This window comes from Trichoplusia ni, chromosome 6 (genome assembly GCF_003590095.1).
Source record: "Trichoplusia ni isolate ovarian cell line Hi5 chromosome 6, tn1, whole genome shotgun sequence".
Classification (NCBI taxonomy): domain Eukaryota; kingdom Metazoa; phylum Arthropoda; class Insecta; order Lepidoptera; family Noctuidae; genus Trichoplusia; species Trichoplusia ni.
The window spans coordinates 13,167,396-13,193,620 of record NC_039483.1 but is presented as its reverse complement, the minus strand read 5'-3'; the positions used below and the strand labels follow the sequence as shown (position 1 = coordinate 13,193,620).

At 34.0% G+C, this 26,225-nt stretch overlaps 1 protein-coding gene across 2 annotated transcripts; it reads right to left on the bottom strand.

Annotated features, from left to right (window-relative positions):
* LOC113495146 lies at positions 1 to 26,225 on the bottom strand. 2 transcript variants are annotated; one of them, XM_026873753.1, is made up of 6 exons: positions 25,681 to 26,225; positions 15,042 to 15,247; positions 12,443 to 12,578; positions 11,218 to 11,351; positions 4,683 to 4,887; positions 1 to 971 (listed from the first exon to the last, which is right to left on the bottom strand). In XM_026873753.1, the coding sequence occupies exons 1-6, from the start codon at positions 25,718 to 25,720 to the stop codon at positions 877 to 879; spliced, it is 816 nt and encodes a 271-aa protein (XP_026729554.1). In that variant the 5' UTR covers positions 25,721 to 26,225; the 3' UTR covers positions 1 to 876. The 2 variants fall into 2 exon arrangements, with proteins under 2 accessions (XP_026729554.1, XP_026729553.1); XM_026873752.1 differs by lacking the exon at positions 25,681 to 26,225 and having other exon boundaries at positions 15,042 to 16,241.

The following is a 26,225-nucleotide window of genomic DNA, read 5'->3' as shown; positions in this document are numbered from 1 at the left end:
TTCGTAACAAATCGTTCTTTATTTCAACAAAATCATGCCAGTAAAATACTAATTACAGTACACATTAACAACGAAAGCATATTATGTGTCTAGTCAGTATGTACAACTGGTTCCGTGATATTCAGCTATTCAGGATATGTACTGTTCAACATTTCACTCAAACTTCTGTCAAAAACTTCCTCAACGTCATTTAATACATCATCCAATAATTTATATAGTACAGCGGTGATTCAAGACTCTTTGAGGCATTAGAAAACATTAGTACAAAAATTAAGATTATTTAGAAGCAGTCAAAGTACTAGTTTAGTTTCAAAACAAAGGAGTAATAATCAATATTTTGACATAAGTCAACAGTTCCCAGTATGCAGTTTAAGTTCTCGATATTTTTCATAATTCTTATAAAAAAGATCTCGACTAATTATTACTTTATATACATCAGTAGATATTATCTAAGAAGGCGATTCTAAACTTTTATTTACAATATACTTTATCTATAGATAGTTTCTCAAATCAAATTTAAATATAATCAATTGCCAAATGCCTTTGCTGCAAAAATATAAATTTTGTACCTAAAGATAACCCTTCACTTTGAGAAAGTACCAACAAAAAAATATTTTTTACACTAGCAATAATGACCGAGATATGTATTGAAGACTTAATTTAATATTTAACTATAAAACATTAAAGTATTTACTAGCTACCGGAATTGTACATTATTATATAAACAATAACATTTGAGAAATCAATGACCGTTACAAAAAGGTTAAATTAATGATTATGTCTAAGAAGTTTGTTGAATATCCCACATTTGGAATAAACGAGAGCTGTGCCTGTTCCTTAATCACGTTTTGTTCATAAAAGAGTTGAGATAATTTATCACGTTTCTGATTGCATTAGGGATCTGAAGAAGAGGGCGAGGGAAAGTGTTAACAGCATTACACTTAGCGCAGACGCCTCGCCTGAACTCCTCACTGAAACAAACAAGCTTTGTTATTCGAGTTAAATGATGAGGCTCCCCGGAGAACTAGTAAAAACTTGGACATCACAATAATGTACCAGCGTTTACTTTGTACCGCGTTTTTTTAAACAAAACATAGCCGGTACCGTACTCCTTGCTGTGTTCTTTTTCTGAAGTTTTTAGCTGCAAGTTCATAACGTCGCGTGCAAATAATTGAACGTCCTGGTGACTGGTGAACGTGGTCTTGACTGACGCCTAAATAGCTGTGCTAATCACTACGATGCATTTTGTGCTATTCTCTACTGATATTTGATAACGAAAGTAAGTTTAAGGTTTATGACCCCTGAATACTGCAAACGGATCAATTTTATACGGTAACTTAGCGGAAAAATACAATTATATTCTTTATTTTATCCAAGAAAGTTGTTTAATATTGTTTCTTTATTCTGCATAAAATCGTTCTCAATCTTCCATTAAATTGGAGTCGCTACGTTTAACGGTAATTACGTCAAAGCACGCATCTATTCATCAACTGCAGATTGCGCTCGATTAATTAGTCTACTTCGCAGTACCGTTTGCCTAGACTTGAAGTGTGTTTACTGAATACTAAATGTCTAAGGATACAATTGTTGAACTAATCCATAGTCAAATAAGTATCTTTGCAAATTATTGAAGTCTGAAAATCGTATTGACCTCGTATAATAAAAAGAAATATAATGTTTTGAATTAGATGTTATTTGTTTTTGCCTATCGCTCCACTAAAAAGTCCTCTACTCCTTAAAATTTCAAATTCAATTTTCTAATCAATCTTTGTATGTATTACCTTCCATTGAAAGCAGTACATTACTATACAATCGTAATACTCAATCAAATTCAACGTACCGAGTTACACCAAATTAATATTAAATTAATCGCAGTACAAATCGAATCGATAGTATGATATAATCGGTAATAGTATCGATACGGTCGGTATAATAGGAGTTTACATAAACAGCCAATGTCCCGACAATAATGCCGTAAGATATTGCGATCGGCATCATTTTATAACATTGTTATGAACGACGGGTTGGAGATATTAAATTGTTATAACTCGGGATTTGCGATTGTTAGGTATCTAGGGATTTTTGTGGCCCTATTATGCTTTTGTCTTGGATTTTCGTATTAGAAGACTATGGACAATTTTCATCTATGAATTCTGCTGCTATATGATCCGTTAATCAAATATTTAAATCAATATTCGTGCTTATATTCTGTATTAGGTACTTCATTTAATTCGAAACAACAATATGCCTTATATTGTTATATCTCTTTCGGAACTATATAATATGATAGCAGTAACGCCATTCAATTTTTCGTAGAGATTAAAGTGTTATATCGGAGTATCAGTTATTTCAGTCACGGATTTTAAAACTCCAGTGTCACAGATGTTTCAAGACGGACTGGATGAAGTTAATCTGTTCAGTTTTACTTGTGTTTTTTTAATCATACGATTATAGAAGATAGTGTGATAAGGTTCACTTGACTTTGACTATTTCTCGATAACTCAATGGTTAATAGTAATTATAATCGGCATGTCATTCGCATTCAATACTTACCAACTTAAATAGTTTGTTCAACTATTTTTTGTGATAGTTAATCCTTGAGATATCAGATTTATAGTGATTGGATAAAGATCCTGCTAACAAAGTTAACATCCTTGCTATTCTCTTATTACACAACCCCTTTAGATAAAATGGTGGAAAAGGCTTTCTTTCAATAATTATTTGTTAGCTGTTTTATGTCAGAATTTTTAAATTTTTAAAAAAGAAAACTAAAAAACATATATTCTACACAAAATATCAGTAAAATCCAACCTACACAGCAAAAAGTCCAGATCAATACAAGTTAAAGTTCTTTATGTCTCAAGTGCCAACCTTCGGCGAAGTCGGCTTCGAGAGAAACGTGCCAATAAGAGAATTACGTCGACTCTCAAACGGACATATAAGCTAACGTACGAGCTCGTGGCAGTTGCCATTTTTTCGCCCTTAATGAACATGCATAACAGGCTTTCAAAAGGCAGAAAAAAGGATATGCTTTGGGCCTTAAAGGCTCATTTTTGACAGAAAGTAGTGTTGTGGTCATAAAGCTTTGAATTGAAATAATTGTACCAATATATCCAAAGAAGTACACTAGTAAAATTCAAATTATAGTTGTGTCGTCTAATTATTTTATATATCTTCACTAACAAACGGTTAAAAATGGATTCATGAATGGGTTTAGATAGTTTAACAGTTCAACAAAAGTTTTGTCGATCCCAACTAATAGGAATTGGATTTTACTGAGCCTGAAACATTCTTATAATGTACAAAAGGTGAAAAATACCTTATTATGAGGTACGATTATAATTATGCAAAACACCCGTAATGATCCAAATGCAGTACAAAACCGCAGCAACATATAGACAAAACATCAAAACGTTTGAATTTGAAACGTACAATTATACTGGAATTCTGCTCAAGGTAACATTCCAACATCAAGCGAAATTATAAGTGGTAAAGGCTTCCTAATTAATTATTTACATACATTATGCTCGGTGTGTTTGCACTGTGTAATTATACAGGCACCTCGCACAATCAGAATGGTTGCACCATACATTTGCGGTTCCGACAAATGGAAATGAAAAATTACGGGGATAAATTTATTTGATGAAACCTCATCTCCATGGCAATATTAGGTGCCATTTCCCGAGAATTCATCTCTTTGTTTTATGGAATAAGGAGTAATCGAAACACATTCTTTGGGATTGCTTGTAATACTTAAAAAATGAAGCACGATTTCGATGTCTTATCATAAATCACCTTAAAATATTTCCGTTCAGCACCAAATGACCAAAATACTTATTGAACAATGGCAACATTTACTATCTATTCTAGTTCTCGAAACCACACAAATGAATCAGCATAAATCCGAATCAAAGCATTTATAAATTTGAAATTGGAATAACGTATTTAGAACATGTAAATTAAGTTCGAAATATCTCCGAAACGGCCAGTAGGTATCCAAAAATAAGAGAAAATACTATTTGGTGTTTTATTTAACCTATTTGGTGGTGTAACTAATCAGGAAGACCACCAAATAGTTTGGAACCACAACTTCACAGAAGTTTGCTTTAAAAAAATGTGGAAGCGGAGTTAGTTTATTTTCAACTGCGGTTGAATGTCGGCTAATTACACAAAGAACCAACCTGTTTAACGTTAGCGGTCATAAATATTAAAGCTCATTTTGTACTGCGCAGTACGGTAAACTAATCGAATGGCGAACGCTTCGTTGGTTTCGTTGTTTTCCTTGAAAAATTGCACTTTCATGTTGCCTTTATAAAAACGAATTTGTGATGTTTTGGTATTGTGATTGTCTTTTTTCGTTTTGCTTTTTGTGAATTTATTTAATTGATTATTATTTCTGTCAGTGGAAGTTCTAGTGTTATTTATAGGATTTTCCACAGTCTCAAGTGGGTATCTGGTGTACCAAATATTCATTGTTATTCATCAAATATCTCAAAACCCGTGAGAGAAGCTCTCTCAGAATAACTTGGTTCGTAACAAAGATCTCCATCATCTAGGAACTTAAAATCTTATTGTTAATGTTTAGAACTGTATTTCTCCCTATCTCTTCCATTTTATTTAGTGAGTGGCTAGCTAGTAAGAGATAGCCCTATTAGATATTACAATAATATCCAAAAGATTACCTAATAACATAGCCTCCTTGCTATCAGCTAGCTGACTGTTCCCCACGACGGCTTCGCTGCCTTCCCTCCACGCTGGAGCCACGCGCGCAGTACATCGGACCTGCATGGTCCGGCCAATGGGCACGCGCAGGCCCAGGGCTGTGGACAGCAGGCCGTGAGCGTGCTGTGTCGGGGGATACTCCACGAGGAGGAGAGGGTCAGAGACCTGTGGACATAATGGAGTTAGTACCTTTTGTAGATGTCAATGTGTGTTAGACTTGGAATAATTATCATAATAAGATTTCTTTTCTAGCATTGTGAAACAATCATAATAAATACATTAATTATGGGTATTTAACAATTGGTTCTCACATACAAAACTATCCTTGGCCGATGTGTTTACTACTATGGTAGTGATGGTCAGTAATAAGTCAATACTATAGAACAGAATTGCTAAATATTAACAAAAATACCCGACCTAGACAAACTAGCTCGGTAAGACAGGCACCAAACGTAAATACAAAAGTCCGAGCGAAAACTGACGAGAGCGTCTGCGGTGACATCCGTTTTCTTTTTCAAAAAAGAAACCTGCACATGGCATGGGACGTAACCGACCCCATCAAAAACAAACCTCTATGAAAACTATCTCCACTTCGAGGCCTAACTGGAAATATATCTACTTGCTTGTAAATAAGAATCTTAAACTCAAAACCCCCATACACTCAAGTAATTTTTAACAAATACTTTTATAGTAATCAGAGTTCAGACTTTCCCATAAGCATTCGAAATAATATTTTATTTCACCACCAATATCTACTCCACTATTAAACCTTAGAAAATGTACGAGAACTCATGTCTCATACATAGCTCGCGGTACGTAGGTATTTCAATTTGGTCCGCTATACAAAATACAGTTGCAACTAAATCTGACTTCAAATTCCGAAAGCGGACATTTCGGTCATTTCCGTTACTGCAACATGTAGGTCGGCAAAACGATATTATTTTATTAATCCCTGGAATCCCGGGCTATAAAAAGGAATATCCCATAAGTTTTGAACAAAAATGTATTTGGGAATGATATACAAGCTATGAACTGGGAATTATTCGTATTAATGATAGAAAATTGTATTTTATCCATTGAAATAGAAATGAGCGACACAATTTATTTTAATTTCCAAGAAAATTATCTAAGTTAAATAATTAAAATTTAAGCGAAAATCAAATAATGCCAGTATTAAACCTTAAGTAATACCCGTCAAGCAGTTGCTATAAATAAGTGACATTCGTTTTTAATAAAAACAAGATTACGTCTAATCTCGAGTTAATTGGCAATTTCTTAGAATTAATCTACTTACTATTCTAATAAATCTAAACTAAGTACTTGCTTATTGAGTTACATAATTTCACTAAAATGTGTTCTATTCTTATTCGACCACCGCAAAATGTACACAATTTATCTAAAGAGATTTCGGATAAATTATAAATATTTCGTCTCAATTCCAATTTTGAGAAAAAGAAATGTTATTATTTTATCACGATTATGTAAAAATAGAAATTAGGTAAAAATAGAGTACAAAAACTTTAAAATTTCGTTCGGCCGTAATCAAAAAATAAGCTTACTAAGTACTTACAAAGAATTAAAATTCCTCAGAACATGACTATTATTCAATTTACCTATGAGAAAAATAATAAACACAAGATTTAGTCAATTAATTCCATGTGATATAAGTAGAGGGCCCTTTTGACCGAACAATAGGAAACAAAAGAAGAGCCGTTAATTTTTACGATTGTGAAAATGACAATTAGGCAGGATAAAGTGTTAAATAAGGAAGGAAGTGGCAGCGTGTCGTGTTGTTAGGGAGCTTTGTCTAGAGCGCTTACTGTCAGCTTTTTTCCCTATTAAAGAAAGACAGTTGCCGTTGTGAAAGTGAGATGCCAATACGGGTAATGTAGAGCGCTATCTCTCTCATACATAAGAAAGAGTATCTTTTTAAGAATTCATGGTACAAATACAGTAGTGGTAATTTATTTGAAAGTTCTTTTTTGTCTATTTGCTAATATGCACTAGATAATGCCAGCGTGAATTGGCACTATAACCATTTATATGTGTTTTCTTAATACAGTAAAATTATGGGTTATTTACGAACCTATTTTTAACAATACAGTAATAATCCTTTTCCAAATAAATAAGTTAGATATATTATGCATGTAATATAGAACAAAATTGCCTTTTACACTACACCAAAAAAGTTAATAGGTAATGAGTTATCGTAATATTAAAATCACAAAATCACAAAGTTCAAATAGAAAAAATATTTTTGTGTTGAATGGACCATTCATCGAGGAAGGTTTTAGGCTACATATCATCACGCTGCGACCAATAGGAGCGAAGAAAAAGTCATTACTTATATCTTCTAACCACGCAGACGAAGTCGCGGGCAACAGCTAGTGTACAATACATTCTTAATTTTAAAATTAATTACTGGCCTTTGTTTTGCTTTGAATATTCATTTTGCTACTAGCTCTAATAAGAGCATTTATTGCGCATAATGAAAATAACTTTTATAAATAATTTTATTATTACCTACAGTATAATCTTATATACACTATGTATAGACTATGTAGCAAAACTATGTACCAAATAAATTACGTCACAAATATTATTGGTTGATTTTATAGTCGGACGACAAACCATATTTCGATTCGGAACATTAAATTCGATGTCATAATTGTTCCTAAATTTCGCGATAACGAACCAAAGTCGAAAGGAAACTCACAATTGTCTCTCTAAAACTGCCACTAGATCATAGCAAATATCGTTAGTTCAAAATTACACTGCGAAAATTTTGAACCAGTTATTATTAGAGGAACAATCTAAGCTAGGCAAATTTCTATGGATTTATACTAAGAAACTAAAAAAACTTCTCCGCATTTAGAAATTGTGTACCAGGGGTGTGTCCTTATGTAGGGGTTCCCACAAAAGGATGTATGAAGAATTGCAACGCATTGCCATACACCGACACAATAACGGCGGTTCAAGTTGTGTCACTAAGAGTCTGACACTACCCATTTCCTCGAGGGAGTGGGTGTCCATGAGGATTCCACGTCTTGCAAAAAAAGAAGTTTCCACTAACATTCACATGCATGAAGGCACCCAAACTGAGAACAAGCATTCGTAGATCACAGTAATGTTCATGTGAGTTGGGCGTAGTTAAGTACCTGTATGTACCGGTTTTCCGTTGATTCCAACTTAATTAGAAAGTTTCTAGTCCATTTATTTATTTTATTTATTAATACTTTTTATACATGAAAAATTTACAAAGTAGGTCTTCATGCCTGAGGAAAAACCTACAGCCTACCGAAGGAATTATCTACAATTATTCGGTGACACATAAAGCCATATATATGTAGGTATAAGTATTTAAAGATATTGATGATATATCAAATAGTTTAATCCTGTATAATTATATTGTAATACTAACACAGCATAATATAACAGATGTCAATCGAATATAATATGTAAGACATTAATAGGGCTGTTGTATAGTTCAATAGGATTTGTTTTGTAAACGCTTAATGAAGTGTATCGATGAAATTTATTTTGTAATGGACAAAAGAGGGATGTTATTGATAAAGTTTGTCAATAGCTGACTAATAATAGCTGTTTGTTTGAGTAGAAATAGATGTTTGTTTCTGCAAAACTATTGACAGTAACGAGTAAAGATCAAAATTTTGTTAAATTAAGTTCTACATACACACAAAGATTGAAATTTTAATAGTACCCTACTACTAGTTAATTAATACCCTTTAAAATATCATTTATTTTTTGTGATTCCAGCCTAGCCCTTTTCTTCGAAATCCATAATTAGAGAGTCGTGAAAAAAGATCGTCCATTCACCGATCATCGACACATCATCGTGCAGTTATCTCAAAAAGCTACTACATATCACATCAAAGAAACTAAATCTGATTTACTAAGAAAAATATGAATGAGAGCATTCAAACGTTTACCATACGTTATAACAGTAGACAAAGTATTAGGGTATTTTACAAGAATTTATTTAAACTACACGTAAATTCTTTAGTATTTTCTAACATTAGAGTAGACCACGAAAATAACAAGACAGAGAGGTACTCTTTATTTAGAAAAATAAAGCTATGTTCACATAGAGCAGTGATACCGCAAAAAATCTACGCTTGTGCTAGCCAATTAATATCGGTGTTTCAGAGAATAGCTGTGCCTGGAAATAGTCGATGCGACAAACCAATTGATTCTTGTGTAGACTACAAAGTGTCCGACCACGTCCCTATAAAATCAATCTAGCGAGATTTCTGAAGCTAAACTCGAAACGAAATATGAAAATAAATGAAAAGTGTAATGATTACCTAGATGTGCTGATCTAGAAATATCTATATATAGTCAGGTAATTGTTAGATCCATGTTTAGGTAATGGAAGTTTCTTAAAGTGATTGAGTGATGAATTTTCTTTAAATATCAGCAGTTAAATCAAGCAGAAACAAACGCAAAATCAAAAATATGTAGATACTTATTATTTCATTAATTAAGTATTATTATTTTCAAATCAGCAACTGTCCTACGACAGAAGTGGTTGATATTAGCAATTATAAATGTAATGTGTTCTATAACATTGTAAGTACCGCAACATAAAGTTCCAAGTTCCAATAAGTATATTAAAATTTTTGCTCGACCCGAACAGAATATGACGAGATTTGTTCAAAACGGAAAAGAGCTCGGGCCAAATCAGAAATAAAAGATAAATACGAACCCACACTCAATAAGGTTCTATAAGGATTCCAGAAAAGTTAAAATTTGAAAAAGCCTTACAGGATAAACGAGTCGAATTCCAGAAACTCGTTCAAAAAGGGTCAAATATCAGGGAGCACAATTATATTAATAAAGACCCTCTAATTAAAGCGACTACGCGATATTTTATACTACGACTTGTAAAACAATTTAATTAACTTGCAGCAAATAAATGCACGTGAAGCTATTTCCCATCACATTTTTATAAACTCATAATAAAATTTCTTAAAAGCTAGGTCGTAAATTTAACGAATAAATTGCTTGAGATATTTGTTTTGTAGCGAAGACGGACTTTATAGGTATTCCTGGAGCGTCCGTTTAAATTTCATTCTCTTATTTAAGGTCTAAAGTAATATAAGACATCTTTGTTGGCATTTCTGCTGATAATTGTGAAAAAGGAATTTCAGCAATTAAGCTCGTGCACCAATCTGAGACTTTCTACAATTCTTGTCCAAACGGGAGAAGGAAAACTGCATTCTCCGCATTTATTGTTTATTTTTATCACTTAAAGATAAAAGATCTAGACTATAACAGATTTAGAACGAAGCTAAAACAAGATTCATCAAAAATATTCGTATTCGTTTGCATCGAAGCATCTAGTAGTCTTCGTATCGAGTCAAACCAATCGAGATTTGAGACGCCCCAGTAAGAAATCATACTATAACGGTCCAGGGTTGCCATACAGTTTGATTGCACACCGGAAACTTACGGTCACTGCCCGTACATTACGAACACATCTACAGCAGCCGTAGTGTGTATCCGTGTTATGAAACTCACTACAGATTTCTAAGAAATCAATAGTAAAGCAGGATACTTAACTTTAGATTCTGTATTTTCCGTCAGAGAGTTATAAAAGGAAATTTTCTAGCTTATTATTACGTGTTTCTTGTAATTGGATAGATTTTATAAATGCGGAGTTATTTTAAAACAACTATTGACCTGGTTTTATTTTTTTTGTCCAAACCAAAGTATTTAAGTAAGAGCTAAGCTACAAATGTTGTAGGGCGAATTTTGAACCTTCTTTTTGTAGTCGGTTAAAAGAAGTTTTCTCAACACAATTAAGTTTTTTTAAACCCATAAATATAATTTTCATATTTTTTGTGGGCGAAAGTTTAGGGATATTACATTGACGTCACAACGACAATTTCCAAACTGATATTGTCGGTATCGTGTTCTCAACAGACGTTGTCTGGAGTATGAGAGTCGTTGGTATTCGCGATGCGTCGAGAGAATTGATTGATGTCTTTACATAACCAGCGGATTAGTTGCTGGTACCGTAATGGGGGCATAATGGATATGTCCGCTCCGGGTTTCCACAGATGGAAACTGTTTCGTGCAATATGTAGACATAAACATCTACATATTCCGCAAAATTGTTCAAATGTATGAAATTATGCAACCGAATTGAGAAACGAAAATGTTATTGAAGAGTACAAAAATCATAAGGGTTCTATTCGAGGAGGAAATATTCATTACAAAACGGATATATTTAGAGACTTTGTCATAACATGACTCTTATTGGTAGAAGTCAAGATGCTTTGATATAAATACTTTTTGAGCGTTCGCGATTTGGGCAAAAATTCTAAATCCTGTTAGGTATCACCAATTGATGAAATATAACACCGAAAACGTCTTTGAAACTAGCAACTAAAAAATATTATCTGAATAGGTCGTATAATAACGATGCCTGCCTAGTGAATGTCACAATCGCTCAAACAGTTTAATAGTTACCTTCTCTCCATCAATGTCCCAGCTGAGCACCGCCGCGGGGTACGACCGGCCCGACGTACAGTTCAGGAATAAAGAGTCCCCTTTTCTGTTCTCTTGTTCGTTGCCTGTTATTCTTGGACCTTCCCGAGGCAAATCTGGGTAAAAAGATACATTTATTTCATATTTATTCGGACTATTTACATTTTTATTTGATGCACTTATTATACATATTTTAGAATACGATAATATTAGGGCATACCCTGCACCAAGTCTCTTTCTTTTCTTCTTTAAAAACGACTATCGCATTAAGGAACTTGATCCTTGCGTCGCGGGAGGTTTCAGAAACATTCAAGTTACATTCACAAAGACACCCAGACACAGGACAAGCAATCGTGGATCACACAAATGCTTGTCCTACGCGGGGATCGAACCCTCGACGCATCGCGCTCAGTGGGTTTGGCGCGGTGACCTCAACCAATCGGCTATTCGTGCAGTCATTAGTATCTTTGAAACAAATTACTAATATGCAGCATTGTTCTCTACAAAATCTTGAAAATCCTTAAGAGTTCATACTAAGCGCACTGATCAGAAATCCAATACCTCAACATAGAATTGAAATTCGATTTCCTTTGTTCTTTATTCTCTTACTTTAGAATAATATAACAGGAATGAAAATTCTAAATAGTGGAGGTCATAAAACTCGCTCAGCAAGTTGCAAGAACATGTAAAGTAATTGAGTACCATATATACTAAAAGGACAAAAGACAATGGTAGAGAATTTGTCGTGTGTAGAGCGAGCTGTGTTACTGCGGTTGTAAAACGAACTCTAAATTGAAATAATGGTTTCCTTTTGTTACGTATGCGCTCCATCAAAGGAAATTAAATCGTGATTTTTGAGAAATTAAACTTGTTCTTTAGTGTAATGGAAAGAGTTTCTACGAAAACAAGAGACGTAGTTTAGTTTAACGTTGTAGTTAGTTATACTATCTCATTCATATTGCAATTTTATTCAAGCATTTATATATACTACTCTATTCTTAAATGGATGTTTGAATACATCCATTTAAGAATAGAGTAGAGTAGAGTAATACTCTACTAGGAAAAAGCTTGTAAAATATTACCTATATTGGCTTTCGAAATTAAACCATAGAAACTAATCGTCATGTATCGTTATGATCGGATAAATTTTATGCATAGTGGTGGTATAAAAATCTACCATAGTAGATTATTTTACTAGTATTCTTACATATAACTTCCATTCTGCCTTCGCCGGCGGCCGATGCAAAGCTTGGCGCTTCAGCCGACACCTCGCACCGGTACAGTCCACTTGATTTGAGCGTCACCTGGTGTAGGATGACTCTTCGGTCATCCGATTTTTGTAACTGTTAACAAAAGGAATTGATGAGAACCGATATGTGTTTAATTCAAACATTAATATTTTGGTTTCTAAAATTGCCAAATCATAATCATAAACACAAAACAATTGTTTTAAAATCACTCTTAATTAAAAGAAAAATCATATCTGAATGAAAAAATCTGGAAAGTAATTTAATGACGATTTACGTGATGATTGTGAAACAGGCCCTTGGTGTTTTAAATCAAGCTACATAAAATAGTCAACAAAGAGTACTCAAAGTTAACGGATCCAGTCAGGTCAGTTCAGTCAGTTTCATTAGCACGAAAATTCAACCCTAAAATCGAACCAAGAGTAAATAGTGATTCACTTCAAAAGTAAAAAAATCCTAACGACAATACTTATTGCACAAAGTTTTATGTTTATCCAAACTTTCCACTTCGTAAGTTTTGCTTTCCAGGTCGTTACGAAATAAAAATACATTTTCTATTAAAAAAACTGTGTAATGAGCTAATTGCAAGAAGTCGTTCAAAAGTTATTCCATTTAACGAACGCCCTCGTTGCTTACTGGGAACTCTTCAACTGCACCGTGTCTACTCAGAGACTTTTAAAAATTACTCTCTTAAACCGTTCCACCACCTTCCACAACATTCTATTTATGAAATCTGTGCCACAAGCCCGAGTTAAGTATTGATTGAATGTTCCGAAGATTACAGGTCTATTACGCTTAATAGCATCGGTTTGAGGGGTCACGGTAAGCTTGTTATTGTTCATCGTTTACGGTTATGTATATTGTTCATTTAACATTTAAATCGAGGATAGACTATTTGAGAATGCCAATCTTTAAAAACCATTGAATCTTAGCAGTGTTAACAGGAATGTTATTTGTGTTAACCTACAGATTATGAAAAACCGGTCGTCGTAAAAGATCTTTCGAATTTCGCTCGTTAACAGTCATTTCAAAAGAACAAGTAAATCTTTCGATTAAAACACAAAGTGCCCATTCATCAAGCTCACAAAATAAAATGGACAAGGACAAGTTTAGCTATACAAAAATAAGGAAACCTACAAACTGTCCGTGTATCTTGATCAATAAGGAAAATTGAATTCTTGCTAAATCTCCCACTACAAGTAATTTTGTTGAGCACGTTTCCACTAGCTTAGACGATAGTACTCCTCAATAGTCTCGTATGGATTGTGTGGCTTCGGCTCATTTCTATCCCGATCTTTTGTCAGTGTTCGACGGCGTACCCTATTGTACGCCCCGAATAGATAACCGAACTATATAACCTCTTTAAAGAATGAGATTCCAAAAAACCTTTCAAATCTCTCGATAATTTGCTTTATTGCTGTTGTATCACATCACATTTCATAACCTCTGACATTTCATTGTACAGGTTCTTTCTTATGAAGTTAGCATTGATCTTGTTATCTTGTTTTTGTCGTCGACTATTCTTAATATAATTTTACGTACCCGAGACAATAAATTCTGTTTATCGAATAAAAGGAACCTCTGTTCTTTTCATGGCTTCAAACATTACGTATAGATGAAATTCAAATGTTGTGGAATAAAACAAAATAAATGTCAAATAAAACGTGAAGCTAAGTAAGGCAGCTGGGGATTTTAATAGCAGATAATGATGTCGACATGTTTACTTAGGAAAAAGCTCATTAAATTGTAAATTTGTTTTAGGATCTTCGTTGGTAACAGGCATGTATTGTCAAGGTATTTAAGCGCATATATTACGTTGTACTCAGTACCATAGTAATACAAGTAGAGAATCGTTTTAGCTCCGACAATACATCGTATTTTTAGCTTCAAATACCGAAAACGCTCAGGACTCAGGTCGCCGTCACATCCTCTCAAGTTTATCCACAAAGCAAAGTTTGAGTTGTCGCACTTCAAGAAATAGCCACAACGCATTTTGAAGAGCTTACAATACCCGCGAAGCTAAATTTGTACTGCCTTATCTATACGTTTGAACTGAGACCACAGCACGTTCAAGTTCAATGCAAAGTTTGGAAGTTTGAATTGTATCTACTTGCCAAGCCATATCGCGTTGTAATCAAATTGTAAATTTTACCAGTCTGAAACTTTCTGGCTGCAGGGCAAAGGCATTTGTTCAGCGAGATAATAATTGATCATGCAAAGTTTTATGATGTAATAATGATTATTCCGTTGCTCTTGAAATACCTGTTTTGTTTCTGATTTCAGCTTACAATTCCTTTGTTGTTTTTAGGTTATTTATTATTTTAAAACCTCTGATTGCTAATACGTAGGTATTTGTAACGTCGATTTTCAATAAACACCATACTCGTAACCCAAAACGGTTCCTAATAATACATTCCAACCTATTATTCATTAACAAGCTTAATCCACAACCAGCCATAAGCTTCCCCTTTGTTATCTATCGCTAGCATTTCTGTACATATACATAACCGCCGACTATCAGCAAGTTTGACCGTAACTTAATTCAAACTATCAACTTACGTCAACTTTGATCCCTTCCAATTTGTAGGCGTGCTTCGGGGGGTCGTACTTGGGCATGTACCGGTAGAACTCCTCATTGTCTCTGTACCATTTGACTGAGTACAGTGTGTCTTCACCCAACTCGTAGTCACATTCAAATTGGGCAGGTTGGCCCCTCACCCGGTATGTAGGGACTGACACTCGAACTATCTTTAGTAGTAGGGACTCTGGAACAAAGAGATTTTTTCCATAAATATGTAGCGTACTCTTACTGAATGTCATTATAACGTGTTAAGGTAGGTATTAATAATTATCATGAAATATCCATCAAGCCATTTAGTAAATTAATATTTTAACACAGATAATTCGATAGGTACTACCAAAACCAAACAGTTTTTCCTTTGTTCACACAAACTTCTATTTGTTAGTAGTCTCAATCAATAAACTTTATCCAATAACCTTCTCATTGTGTAACGAGGTACCTCCTAGGCGGTTGACCGACATGTTTACAAAGTTATCAAACGTAGAAATTATATATTATTACTCAAAGTATGATTCAGTGTCTTACAAATGTGTGACCTATTTCATCGAGAAGTAAAAGACAAATAATATGGTTTTCAGGCAAAGGCAAAGGCTTATGTCGATAAGGAACAAAATTATTGATCATGACGCTTGCTGCGGGTTTCCGATTTCGGACTTCTTCGCAATATTTTCGCTCCTCGAACGAAAAGTAATATTCGGGTGCATTGTAAGTCACTTCTGGATTATAAGTAACTATCATAACCAGTTAGTTGTTTCTAGTTTTAGACGCGAAATTTTCTCGGCATATTTAGATTTTGTGAGCGTGTTAGCGCCTATTTTGGGTCTCCAAACTTTAACTGGCATACCGGCCGTAATAACTCACTCAAGTCTAGTACGTTAGTTTGCAGTTATTTCGAGCGAGATTGAGGCGGAAACCCTGCACCGGGAAACCTTAACTACAACACTTCTATCCTACGTCCAAACTTGCAAATATGATAGATAATTTGGAATGTCGGATTATTGTCAAGTTCCAAAAAATTCCGATTCCATAACCGGATTCGTGTGCGTATGATGGTTCGGATTTTAATTATCTTAAGACCCCGCAAAGAGTTGTGGGCAAAAAAATGCTCAAATGAACAAGATTTGCGATCCCTTTCTATTTCTTTATATAGAAAAAGGTCTTTGCCGATCTTAAGGACATTCACGGACGAGTAATAAGACTTCACAAACAAGACGTATGAATCGACTACCTACACACACAAATTTTCAGTAATTGGCTTAAGCCTTGGTATCAAATAGAATGTGCCTTGTACATACTATTAACAAGTATGTATAACAACGTCGTATACGGTTTGACGGCAGTAAGACCAAACAGTGGCAGGGTGCCAGTCTGTCGGACGGGATGCGCGTCTGCTCCGACACTTACATCTTATGTACTATCAGAGACAGCTGTTTAGGTCATGTTGTTAACATTTATTTCAATTCCCAACAGAAGGAGGTTATTAGGGACTTTGTCGCAAGCCGGGAAAGAATGGGCTGGGTTTAGCGAATCTTTATTTGAAACATGTTAGAAATGGGAGTATAGTACTCAGTGCCTGTAATAGAAGCTAAATGCAGGATTATCGCATTTGTGGAAGAGAAACGACGCATAGCAACATTTTGTTTCTACAATAGTCGTGCTTTTACATGATTTCTTTGCTCTAAGTAAACTAAGTAAGTGTTTAAGTAAACGCGTAGTACTTTCATTTTGTCCATTACATTTTTAACCAAACTGTTTTTCTTATTTTTATAATAACTATCGTGAGACTGATTCATTATTAAATGATGTAACGGTTTACTTACGCGTATTTATCGGGGTAGCCCGACTAGTTTCGGACCCAACCGGAGTCCTTAATCATGAGCAGACGCGGCGGGATCGCGAGTCGACTCGCGATCCCGCCGCGTCTCTGGTTGGGTCCGAAACTAGTCGGGCTACCCCGATAAATACGCGTGAGTAAACCGTTGCATCATTTAATAATAAAATGTGTTTCATTAATAATTAGAAGGTATCAGTTACAAAAAATCACGTTTACCCTTGAGAAACTTAGTGTACAACGCGTAGATACACGATAAACTTGGTACTACTATGGTAGTCAGAAAATACATCGGGTTAACATTTAAATAAATGGTTCTCTTACATGTCATATTAAATCAGACAACAAATACGTATCCGAGTAACATAAATGGAATCGAAACAGTGCTGACAACGTAAATCCTATAGTAGACAGTTCGTGTAATATTTACGGCGTATCGATTTGAGGCGATTTGAATGTATTCGAAGACAATTTTTTGAAAACGATAAATGTTTGAGGATTTATTGACAAATGTCTCTATTGTAATTTGAGTTCTATTTCCTAGTGTATTAAGATTTAAATAAACTTTTGTAGAGGTGACCGTTGCTAAGGCCCTAAACAGTGTAATATCGATTAAAATACAGAAAAAAATGCCTGCAAATATCGAAATTCGGTTATTTTTTCACAAGTGTCGTGAGTTCAACTTTCCCACAGTTCCTTCAATTCTCAATAAGATAACATACTTCTAAGATGAATTTGATAAAAAAAAACACATGCAATACTGGTCGATATCAAAAGAAACCGTGAATAGTATAAAAAAATTATAAGAAATTAATACACTCCTGAAACTTAAATCCTAAACAACTAAAACGAATAATATCTTAATCTCTTAAGTTACTCTCAATAAAACAATATTATAAATAGAAGTGATTACAGTAGATTCTTGTTTGGATTGCGTTAACTGTTTAACAAACTAACAGCTTCACAGCAACTAAAACTTTCAAGGTGATTCTACTTGACGTTTTACAACTTCACAAAATAATTAACGCCACTACATTAAATTATCTTTCAACCCTTTAGAACTGTGTACTGTGTTCTGACGAACAGTTTGACGCGCTTAACTTTTAAACTTTGTTTAATTTTGATTTATATTAATAACAGCTTGTTATCGCTTTGCTGCAAGGGAAATTGTTTTATTAAAACTTCGAACGAACTACTAGAACTATATACAGAACTATGTAAAAGTGGAATCGGTAAGATCCCTAAAATCATAACAAGTTTTTTTTCTTGGTATTTGATAGATTTAAATAAAGACCAAGGATTTATCTTTCCTCTTACCGTGGGAACAGGAAAGGTATAGAAAACTTCAAACGTAAAAAATAGGATTCATAACAATTTTTCATTTTTCATTTCAATAAATTAAGGCAATTCGTGTTTATATAGGATAGAATATTCTCGCCCTTTAATTACTGACTTAGAGACTTTTTAAGTACTGGCTAAACCGAAACTACCGAGCTACGTCATCCGTGTCTTGATATCAATACATGGCAAAGCGTTGCAATTCTTCATTCATCGATCGTTGGAGCAATTCAAAATACTAATTATACTAATTACTAGTAACATTGGTTTCAAGTGGGTTTTAACCATTAAGTGTCAAGCATATTTCGGTACTTTTAATAGCACAGCAGTGACTCATCGACTTGATTACGTCAACCGTCTTTTGTTGCTGACTATACGTGGCTATGTTGGTTTATATACTCACGTGTCTCTACTTAATTACATATGTACGTAAAAATAGTATTAATATAAATTACCATTCATGTATAGAACTGACTACATAAATGATTGTTTAGCAGGTCCTTATTGTTATTTACGTAAGCCATAATCATAGATAATAAATACTACCATATTTATTTTATTCGTGTTACGGTATGTAACATTGAATTTGAGGCAGTTGTGTCGTATATTATATGAATACGAATTTTATGTTGGTTGCGGCAGCAAAACAAACTACCCTTATGGCCTATGGGTAAACCAAGGTGTCAGAGACCTCCACAGCAAATTTCGAAGAGATCAGGCGGTTATGCATGAAGATAGTAACAAACATAGTCACTAACATCACAGACATAAAAAACACACTCACATGCTTTCACATTTTATTAATGTGATTTTTCTAACCAAAAAAATGACTCTTATGCAACGAAAGAATGCGAAGGTCTACTAAATTGTAATTTAATGAGTATTTATGCAAAATTAACCATTCAGTCGAACAATATCAATTGGAGTTATAAAACTAAGGACAAAAATTGTTATAAAAAAAATCCTTGTTCCACGTTGTTTGTGTTAAATTCACAGCCACAGGATATTATGAATACAAAATAATTATATTCGAAAACCCTCCATTTCACTAAGTGCTTTGCAAGACATGTTCCTAAATCAAACAGAGGATTTGTCACCGAGGCATTTGATTCATAGCTTACGCCAAAAATCTTACACCATTACGTACAGTGTCAGATTTTCTGACGAGCCTTCAACACTTCTGACAAGCGCTAACGAGAAATGCCTTGAGAGTGTATTTCATGCGCTTTCGAAAATTAGAATAATTTATATCATCTGTTAATGTCATTGTTTGTGAGATATGGTTGATTCGTAGGTGTGAAATAAAATTAAATCATTTATTCTTCAAGTACGATTTAACAACACTCGTTCTATAAGTTTTGTATTTGGTGCCGAAATTTCCTATTTTAATCAACCGATAGGACATTTTTTTAACTTCAAACATTAAAATAATAACTTAGGATTCAAATAAAAATAAGCAAATAAGATTGAAGACTTATTTGCTTATTTTCCATCCCTCAAGAGGACAAAATCGCATCAGTTTAGAAGACAAATAATATCAGACAAATTTCGTCTAACTTATGTAACAAAACGTATGAACCAGAAAGTTAGACGTCTGAAAAATTAATTCCAGAACCAAATAACGATCCCCGAGCTTTAATAAAATATTATAATTTAGTACGAGACGTAGAAAGAGAGATTCGTTTTGTAAATATATCCATCTCGCTTTATTTCCCCGGAGGTGAGCAAACTGGACTTTACAACAATCATTCGGGAGTAACAGAAGCGAAACCTTGTTAAACCTTAACAAACTTGTACTGTTTAATCTTTGAAACTCTCGCCTTCAACTTGGTGATACCAAGACGTCACGAAGGTAACTTTATTGTTTAAAGTCGGTTAATTAGTGGGAGGTAGCGAGTTGTCGTGTTCATTCGCTAGTTTTCTTCACACTTTTAACAATGTTTAAGCACTACTGCATTGCAGCGCGATTGTGAGCAAGGGCTTTGTAGATAGCGAGCACTTACTCGGAAGCATCTCTTTGAATTACGACGGCTGAGAGCTCGAATGAATTAAGACTAGAATCAAGGAAATATCATATCTAATTTAGTGCCTTTGCTTGTTTTGTTTATCGATTTTCAACTCTTTCTTGTTGGAACAGGAGCAGTTTTCCCGCGATACGGTTGGGAGGCATCTAAACTTTCTACGGGACACCCGAGGGTCATAAGTTTCCGTGGTTTATAGCTGTACACCCTGAATTCACGGTGAATTCAGTACCGAGATTGCGGGCTCAGTCCCGAAAGAAGTCCAAATGGCTCTTAATTCATTATGTTTTATATTTTTTATTGATGTTCGCAGGCTGGTTGGTTTTATTTTTGTAGGTTTTACTGTAATAGTAAAGATCTGTATTTTGCCTTTTATTGTTTTAGCATCTTGAACAACAAACCAGTTTTTTTCTACACTGCACCAAATACTCAAACGCAGAAAAATACAATCAAAAATAATTTTCTTTGAGAACGCGCTTAAAATAAGAATGATAAAAATACACAACTAAGTTTACTGACACAAAAGTCCTTACACCTAACAATTACCGCTATTTACCCGAATAAAACAAAGCTATCGTTTGTTTTACACAATTACGTCAGTACTAATAATAAACATAACAGTTTATAACTGTAAAAACTCAGTCCGTAATATCCTAAGGCTAATTCTGGCCTCTCCGCCTGACTTGACAAGCTTCAGAGCCTTCGCGAATGGCGAGAGAGCGATTTTATGTTTTCTTTGAAAAATAAATCAACGCCAATTCCAGTGTTTTATTCTTAGAATCATGCGAGCCAAGGATACAGTCATTTTGCTTGAAGATTTTCGCCGGTATTTTGACGGTTGTTATGCAGTTTGAGTTCAAAAGCAGTTGAAGAGTTTATTAAATTTTTCTTGTTAGCTCATGAGAATTCTACCGGTTTGAAGGCTTTATAACCTATAGAAGCCGACAATGCTTATTTTCCATTTATATTTATAATATCTGTTATATATATGTATAATTTTCTTCGTTAAACCCTATTTCTAAAATTAGCATTCTACCAAAAAAATCTATGCTATTTTATTCAATTATATAAAAAACTATTAAAAAACATTTCTACACAAGAATCTACACAAGACATAATATATTTTGACCCAAATATTAATAGAAGTTCTGATTAATTTGAAAGTATTTACGACACTTTTTACCATACTATCTAAAAGCATCATTCGCTTTCATAATCAGTTTTCGTGTTAATTTTGTATTTTTAAGCTGACTGGTACCGGATATTCAATTAAATTCTTCAGTGAAGCCTTTGATGTTTTCCGCCTTAAGGAGTAAGGTGCCTAATTTCATTATATTGTGTACCTTCTGTTTTTCTTCGCTTAATTAAGTTGGGTGTTATTTTCACGCCTTTATTTGTGCCTTTATTTTTAATTTCAGGCCTAGTCGTGCCTTTGGCTGTGTTTGAAAGGCGTTTAGCTTAATTTAGCAGTGGGTTGTATTTTAAATTTAGCTTGTTTATGTTTTAATAAGATTGAATTAATCTATGATATTATTTTATATTATCTAAGGGTTTCATAACATAAGCTAGAGAAAAACCATTTAAGAAAAGAAATGGTCACCCGTCATACATATCACCGCACCAAACGTTGATGAACCTGATTAGTGGATATAGCGGCCTCAGTAATACATCATCTTTGTAAATTTCAGCTGTCTAGCTATCATGGTTCTGAGATTCTGCTTGGTGACAGATGGATTGATGGCGGATCCTTATAGGATTCCGTTTTAACCTTTTCGAACAGAATCCATACATACAAGATTAAAATTAGTTTAGAAAATAAATTTTATATCATTTTGGACAGAGGCCCAATAACATTTTCATATAAGTAAATATATTCTAAGTCAGCATACGTAACGACATACACCCATTACGAAAAACTGTTTTTATACTACATTTCATACATACTTGCTACCTAGAACCAACAATATAGCTTACTGCATAAGCGTGGTCTCTTTTAACCCTTTACGTTTAAGATTAAAGTAAAACAAGTGAAGTGTTAACGCAGTCTTTTAAACACCTTTACCTGTCTTAAGGAACTATGAGCGGTCAATAGGCATTGTATGTTCTATTTATGACGGAAAAGGACCAGAAAACACCATATCTTCATGTACGTAAATTAAATTAATGAAGTTTTTATCAGTCTGTTGATAATTAAGAATCTATCTAGATATTGCTGTCGTAGTAGCCTATTTCTATGCTTTCATTTTGTTCAAATTATATCTATAATTTTTAATCAAAAGAACATTTAATAGTAATTTTTTTTAAACTCTTTCACCCCACAGTCGAACCGAAAATTTTTTGGCCTTAACTTATAACATACTTGTCTGTGTGAAATAAAGATAAATTAAAGATTAAAAAATTACAATAGATAACATGTCAATATGAATGACTGAATCGATTTTTACACTCTACCCTGTCATCATCCTTATTACTCATAGGATGGTGTTTCAATAAGGGTCCATAACCACCTAAATTTGTATGGCATATTTTGGACTTAAATAAATGGTATTTCGTAGCCATACATGGGAAGAAACCTTCACACTTCACGCCGAATCCCTTTAAACCAGATGATTTTACTCAGGCTTATGCCCCCTGCACGATCTAACGTCAACGTCCAATCGTCCGTTAAAGCTGTGGATTTCCATACAAAACTGAAGGTTTAGCAAACGATTTAACGGTTACGTTAGATGCTACCGGCCTTACTGTTATGTTTGGAGAACATCTGCCTGAAACACAATCTAGTCTTACTTTGTACGATTTTCCGAAATGGCATCAGAACCTCAATATCACGGTTACAAAATCAGATCTGCATATGAAAGTACTTAAAATATAGAGATCTAGAGATATGAAGATCTAGCCTATATCCAAACCTGCAACCATTAGCAAAGAAAAATGCAACGTATGTTTACGTACAGAAGCTCATATTTTGAGTCTGCATCCGCGACAAAAAAAAACAAAAAATTCGTAAAAGGAGGTTATGTTTTTCCTTACATAAAAGCGATAAACTAGGAAACTGTCACAATTTATTTACAGCTGTTTTAAGCGCCCGCGGTCTCGGCTTCCAATAGTTCACTCCGTCACGTCTCAAGGGACTCGTGAAAAGTGACTAAGCGTGGTAGGAGACAGGTAATCTATGTATTGTGAAGGGCTTTACAAATACTTATTCCTTTATCCGTATTCTTGAAACAAGGAGGTTTGTTTTATCAGCGTTTCTAAGAATCCGGAAGATATCATACGTAGATATTTTAATAAGTGCCTATGACTAAATTGCTTTTATATTAGATTATAAAACGGAAAATAAAAATATATTGACAATATAGACCACATCAGAATAGAATCCGGCTAGAAAAGCAACATTAATCCTCCGGTGTTCTATAACCTATGTATATTCTAATGTGTATAGATTTTACAAGCATGTAAGAATAGCATCGATTTACCGGTAGCGTAACTTTTACCCAACCATTACGGTGCATGGCTAACAGCCCTGGGTGTGGGCAAGAATAGTATCGGTCCTAGTCAAGCCTATTATAGCCTCCACCCTATATATACACCGCAAGCTAAAGCATAAAATTGATTGAAGTATTACGTCGGAGTACACTTGTAACATTGTCTAAATACATATTATTTTATTTTAAGACATTTGATGACGAGACAAGAACTTTCATGGTAATTCATCGTCATCATCATCATCCTAGCTTTTTCGTTACTATAAGGGGTCGGCTTCTAGACTAACCGAATCCAACTACGTAACAATATTTTACAAAGAACTCATGGTAATTAAGGACTATTATTATTTAACCATGCGAATGTTTTTCCTTAGTTTATTTGCTTGAAAGGGTTGCTGTTTTTGAATTATCTATACTCGCAATTGGTAATACTGCGATATCGATCCTAAGGAATTAATTTATTCCGTAACATATAACTTTACGTATACATCTTTTAATTCTTATATACGAGTATTTTATCCCCGTCTCAAAATCGTATTTTACCACTAACAAAAATCAAAATAAAACTGAAGTCAACATGACTTCAATTTTTTTTAGTTGAAGTCGAAGTTTAAATTGTTAGGGTTGTTTGTTAAGGTATTTTACTTTAAAATAAAACGTATCTTTAATTTCCTTACAATTTCTAGACAATCTGGCAATAATAATTAATCCATCGTCATGAACTCTTGTGCATCCGTAAGCATAATTCTCAAAATATTTGTACATTCAAAGTAGAAACTAATTTAAATTCAGTTCGTTAATAAAGATTTATAAAAATTTGATTAAATGATATTAACCTGACTGTAACTTTCAACTACGGAACCATAGTGCACATGTAATGAGAAGCTCACAGCCAAATAATCTGAGATATATTTAAGAAACTGCGTGAATTTAATTCTGAAAATGTAGTTTCCTTCCGCTACTAACACTTAATATTGAACTCATGATTCCCAAGAATTTTCCGACGTGTTAATTAGAATAAAACAAGTGAAAACGATTAAATAATTATTAAGCCTATCAGCTTTCCGCCTGCGTAGATACAGTCACCGTAGACATAGAGGGATAAAAAGTTAACTGGTTTTGAAGCACATCCATGAACTATTCCGAACATCAAAATCACACAATTGCGTCTATTTATTTAGTGAAAACTCCCTAATATTCTTTTTGAAAACTTATTTTTAATTAGAAAGACTTCTTACAAATTGAATATTATTAAACCAGACTTATTAGTGTAGGAAATTTCCATAAGAAAATTAAAAAAGAAACAGTTTGTATTTTTAAGGCTCAATTTGCTTTTAGCGACGGCCCGGAGGCCTGGCCTGAATAAATCTAACTGAGAGGTCCTTCAGATGAAAGATACAGCGATGACTTCATTTAGTTTTCAAACTTAATAATCAGGAACTTTTAATTCCCTAACATTTTACGCCTATTCTGAAAAATGAATACTGTCATTTAATTAATTAAGGTAATGACGTTATTTGTTATTTATAATTGAAACTCCTTTAATTATTTTAATTTCCTTTCAATATTATTAATTTAGGGAGGTAGTATAGTTTTCTTTCCGCTTAATGACCTACTGCGAACAGCAGCTTATTTCCTACAATGTCACACTAAGATGAATGATGAAGAATAGCCTTTTATTATAAAATTTTCTACAGTCTGCTCTTCATGAATAAATTTTAATGCAATTTTATTCCAGAAATGAATAAGAAGCGGCATTAAAGCTTCCGACACTGCCGGTTATTGTCGCCCACCGTGGGACTCCCTTTTATTGTTCTTCATTACCAAAAGAGTGATTTAATATTCTCATAATCCGGATTTTAAAATTTCATATTTTCTTTTGTCGGTTTAAGCGTATACTTAACAATAACAAACAATCCATACACAATATATTTAGTATTACCTTTTATAAGTAAACTGAGTACTGCCAATAAGACATACATCCTCAATAAGTTTTTAAACAAACAGTTCCATCACATATCACAGAGCTTTATCCCTCCATACGAGTATATTGCCGTAAGCACTTTACTCACACACGGTTTTAATTAACATTTCAATCGGAGAGTTGAGCCGAGTTATAATGAAGCTCACGTAATATTTTCGCGAGAGGCACGGCGCGGACGACCGGCGTCGACGGCGGTTGACACACGACTGAAGCGAGTTCCCCCGTTTGTTCGCCAGCGATCGCAGTTACTCGCCCCTCGCCCATCTGGGGTCACCGCTTACAATTTTCGTGACCTTAAGGGAAGGCGAGTCGATAATTGCTTTTAGTAATAAGTATGACTACAAAAATTAATGAGTATGGGACATGTCATTAGGGTTTGTATAGTGATGACAGGTACGAATTATCAGCTATGATTACAAATAATTCAATATTCAGATGTTAATAGCAGTCAATCTTGTCTATTTACCATAAAATATACACTTTTTTAATGAAAAAAATCATAA

What these genes read in the sequence shown, in the direction of transcription:
- LOC113495146 (XM_026873752.1), bottom strand. Translation starts at nt 15,302, where the DNA reads ATGACATTCAGTAAGAGTACGCTACATATTTATGGAAAAAATCTCTTT. An exon ending in TGGAAGGGATCAAAGTTGAC is followed by an intron (nt 12,579 to 15,041) that starts GTAAGTTGATAG and finishes TTTTGTTAACAG; the next exon opens with TTACAAAAATCGGATGACCG. An exon ending in AGGCAGAATGGAAGTTATAT is followed by an intron (nt 11,352 to 12,442) that starts GTAAGAATACTA and finishes CTTTTTACCCAG; the next exon opens with ATTTGCCTCGGGAAGGTCCA.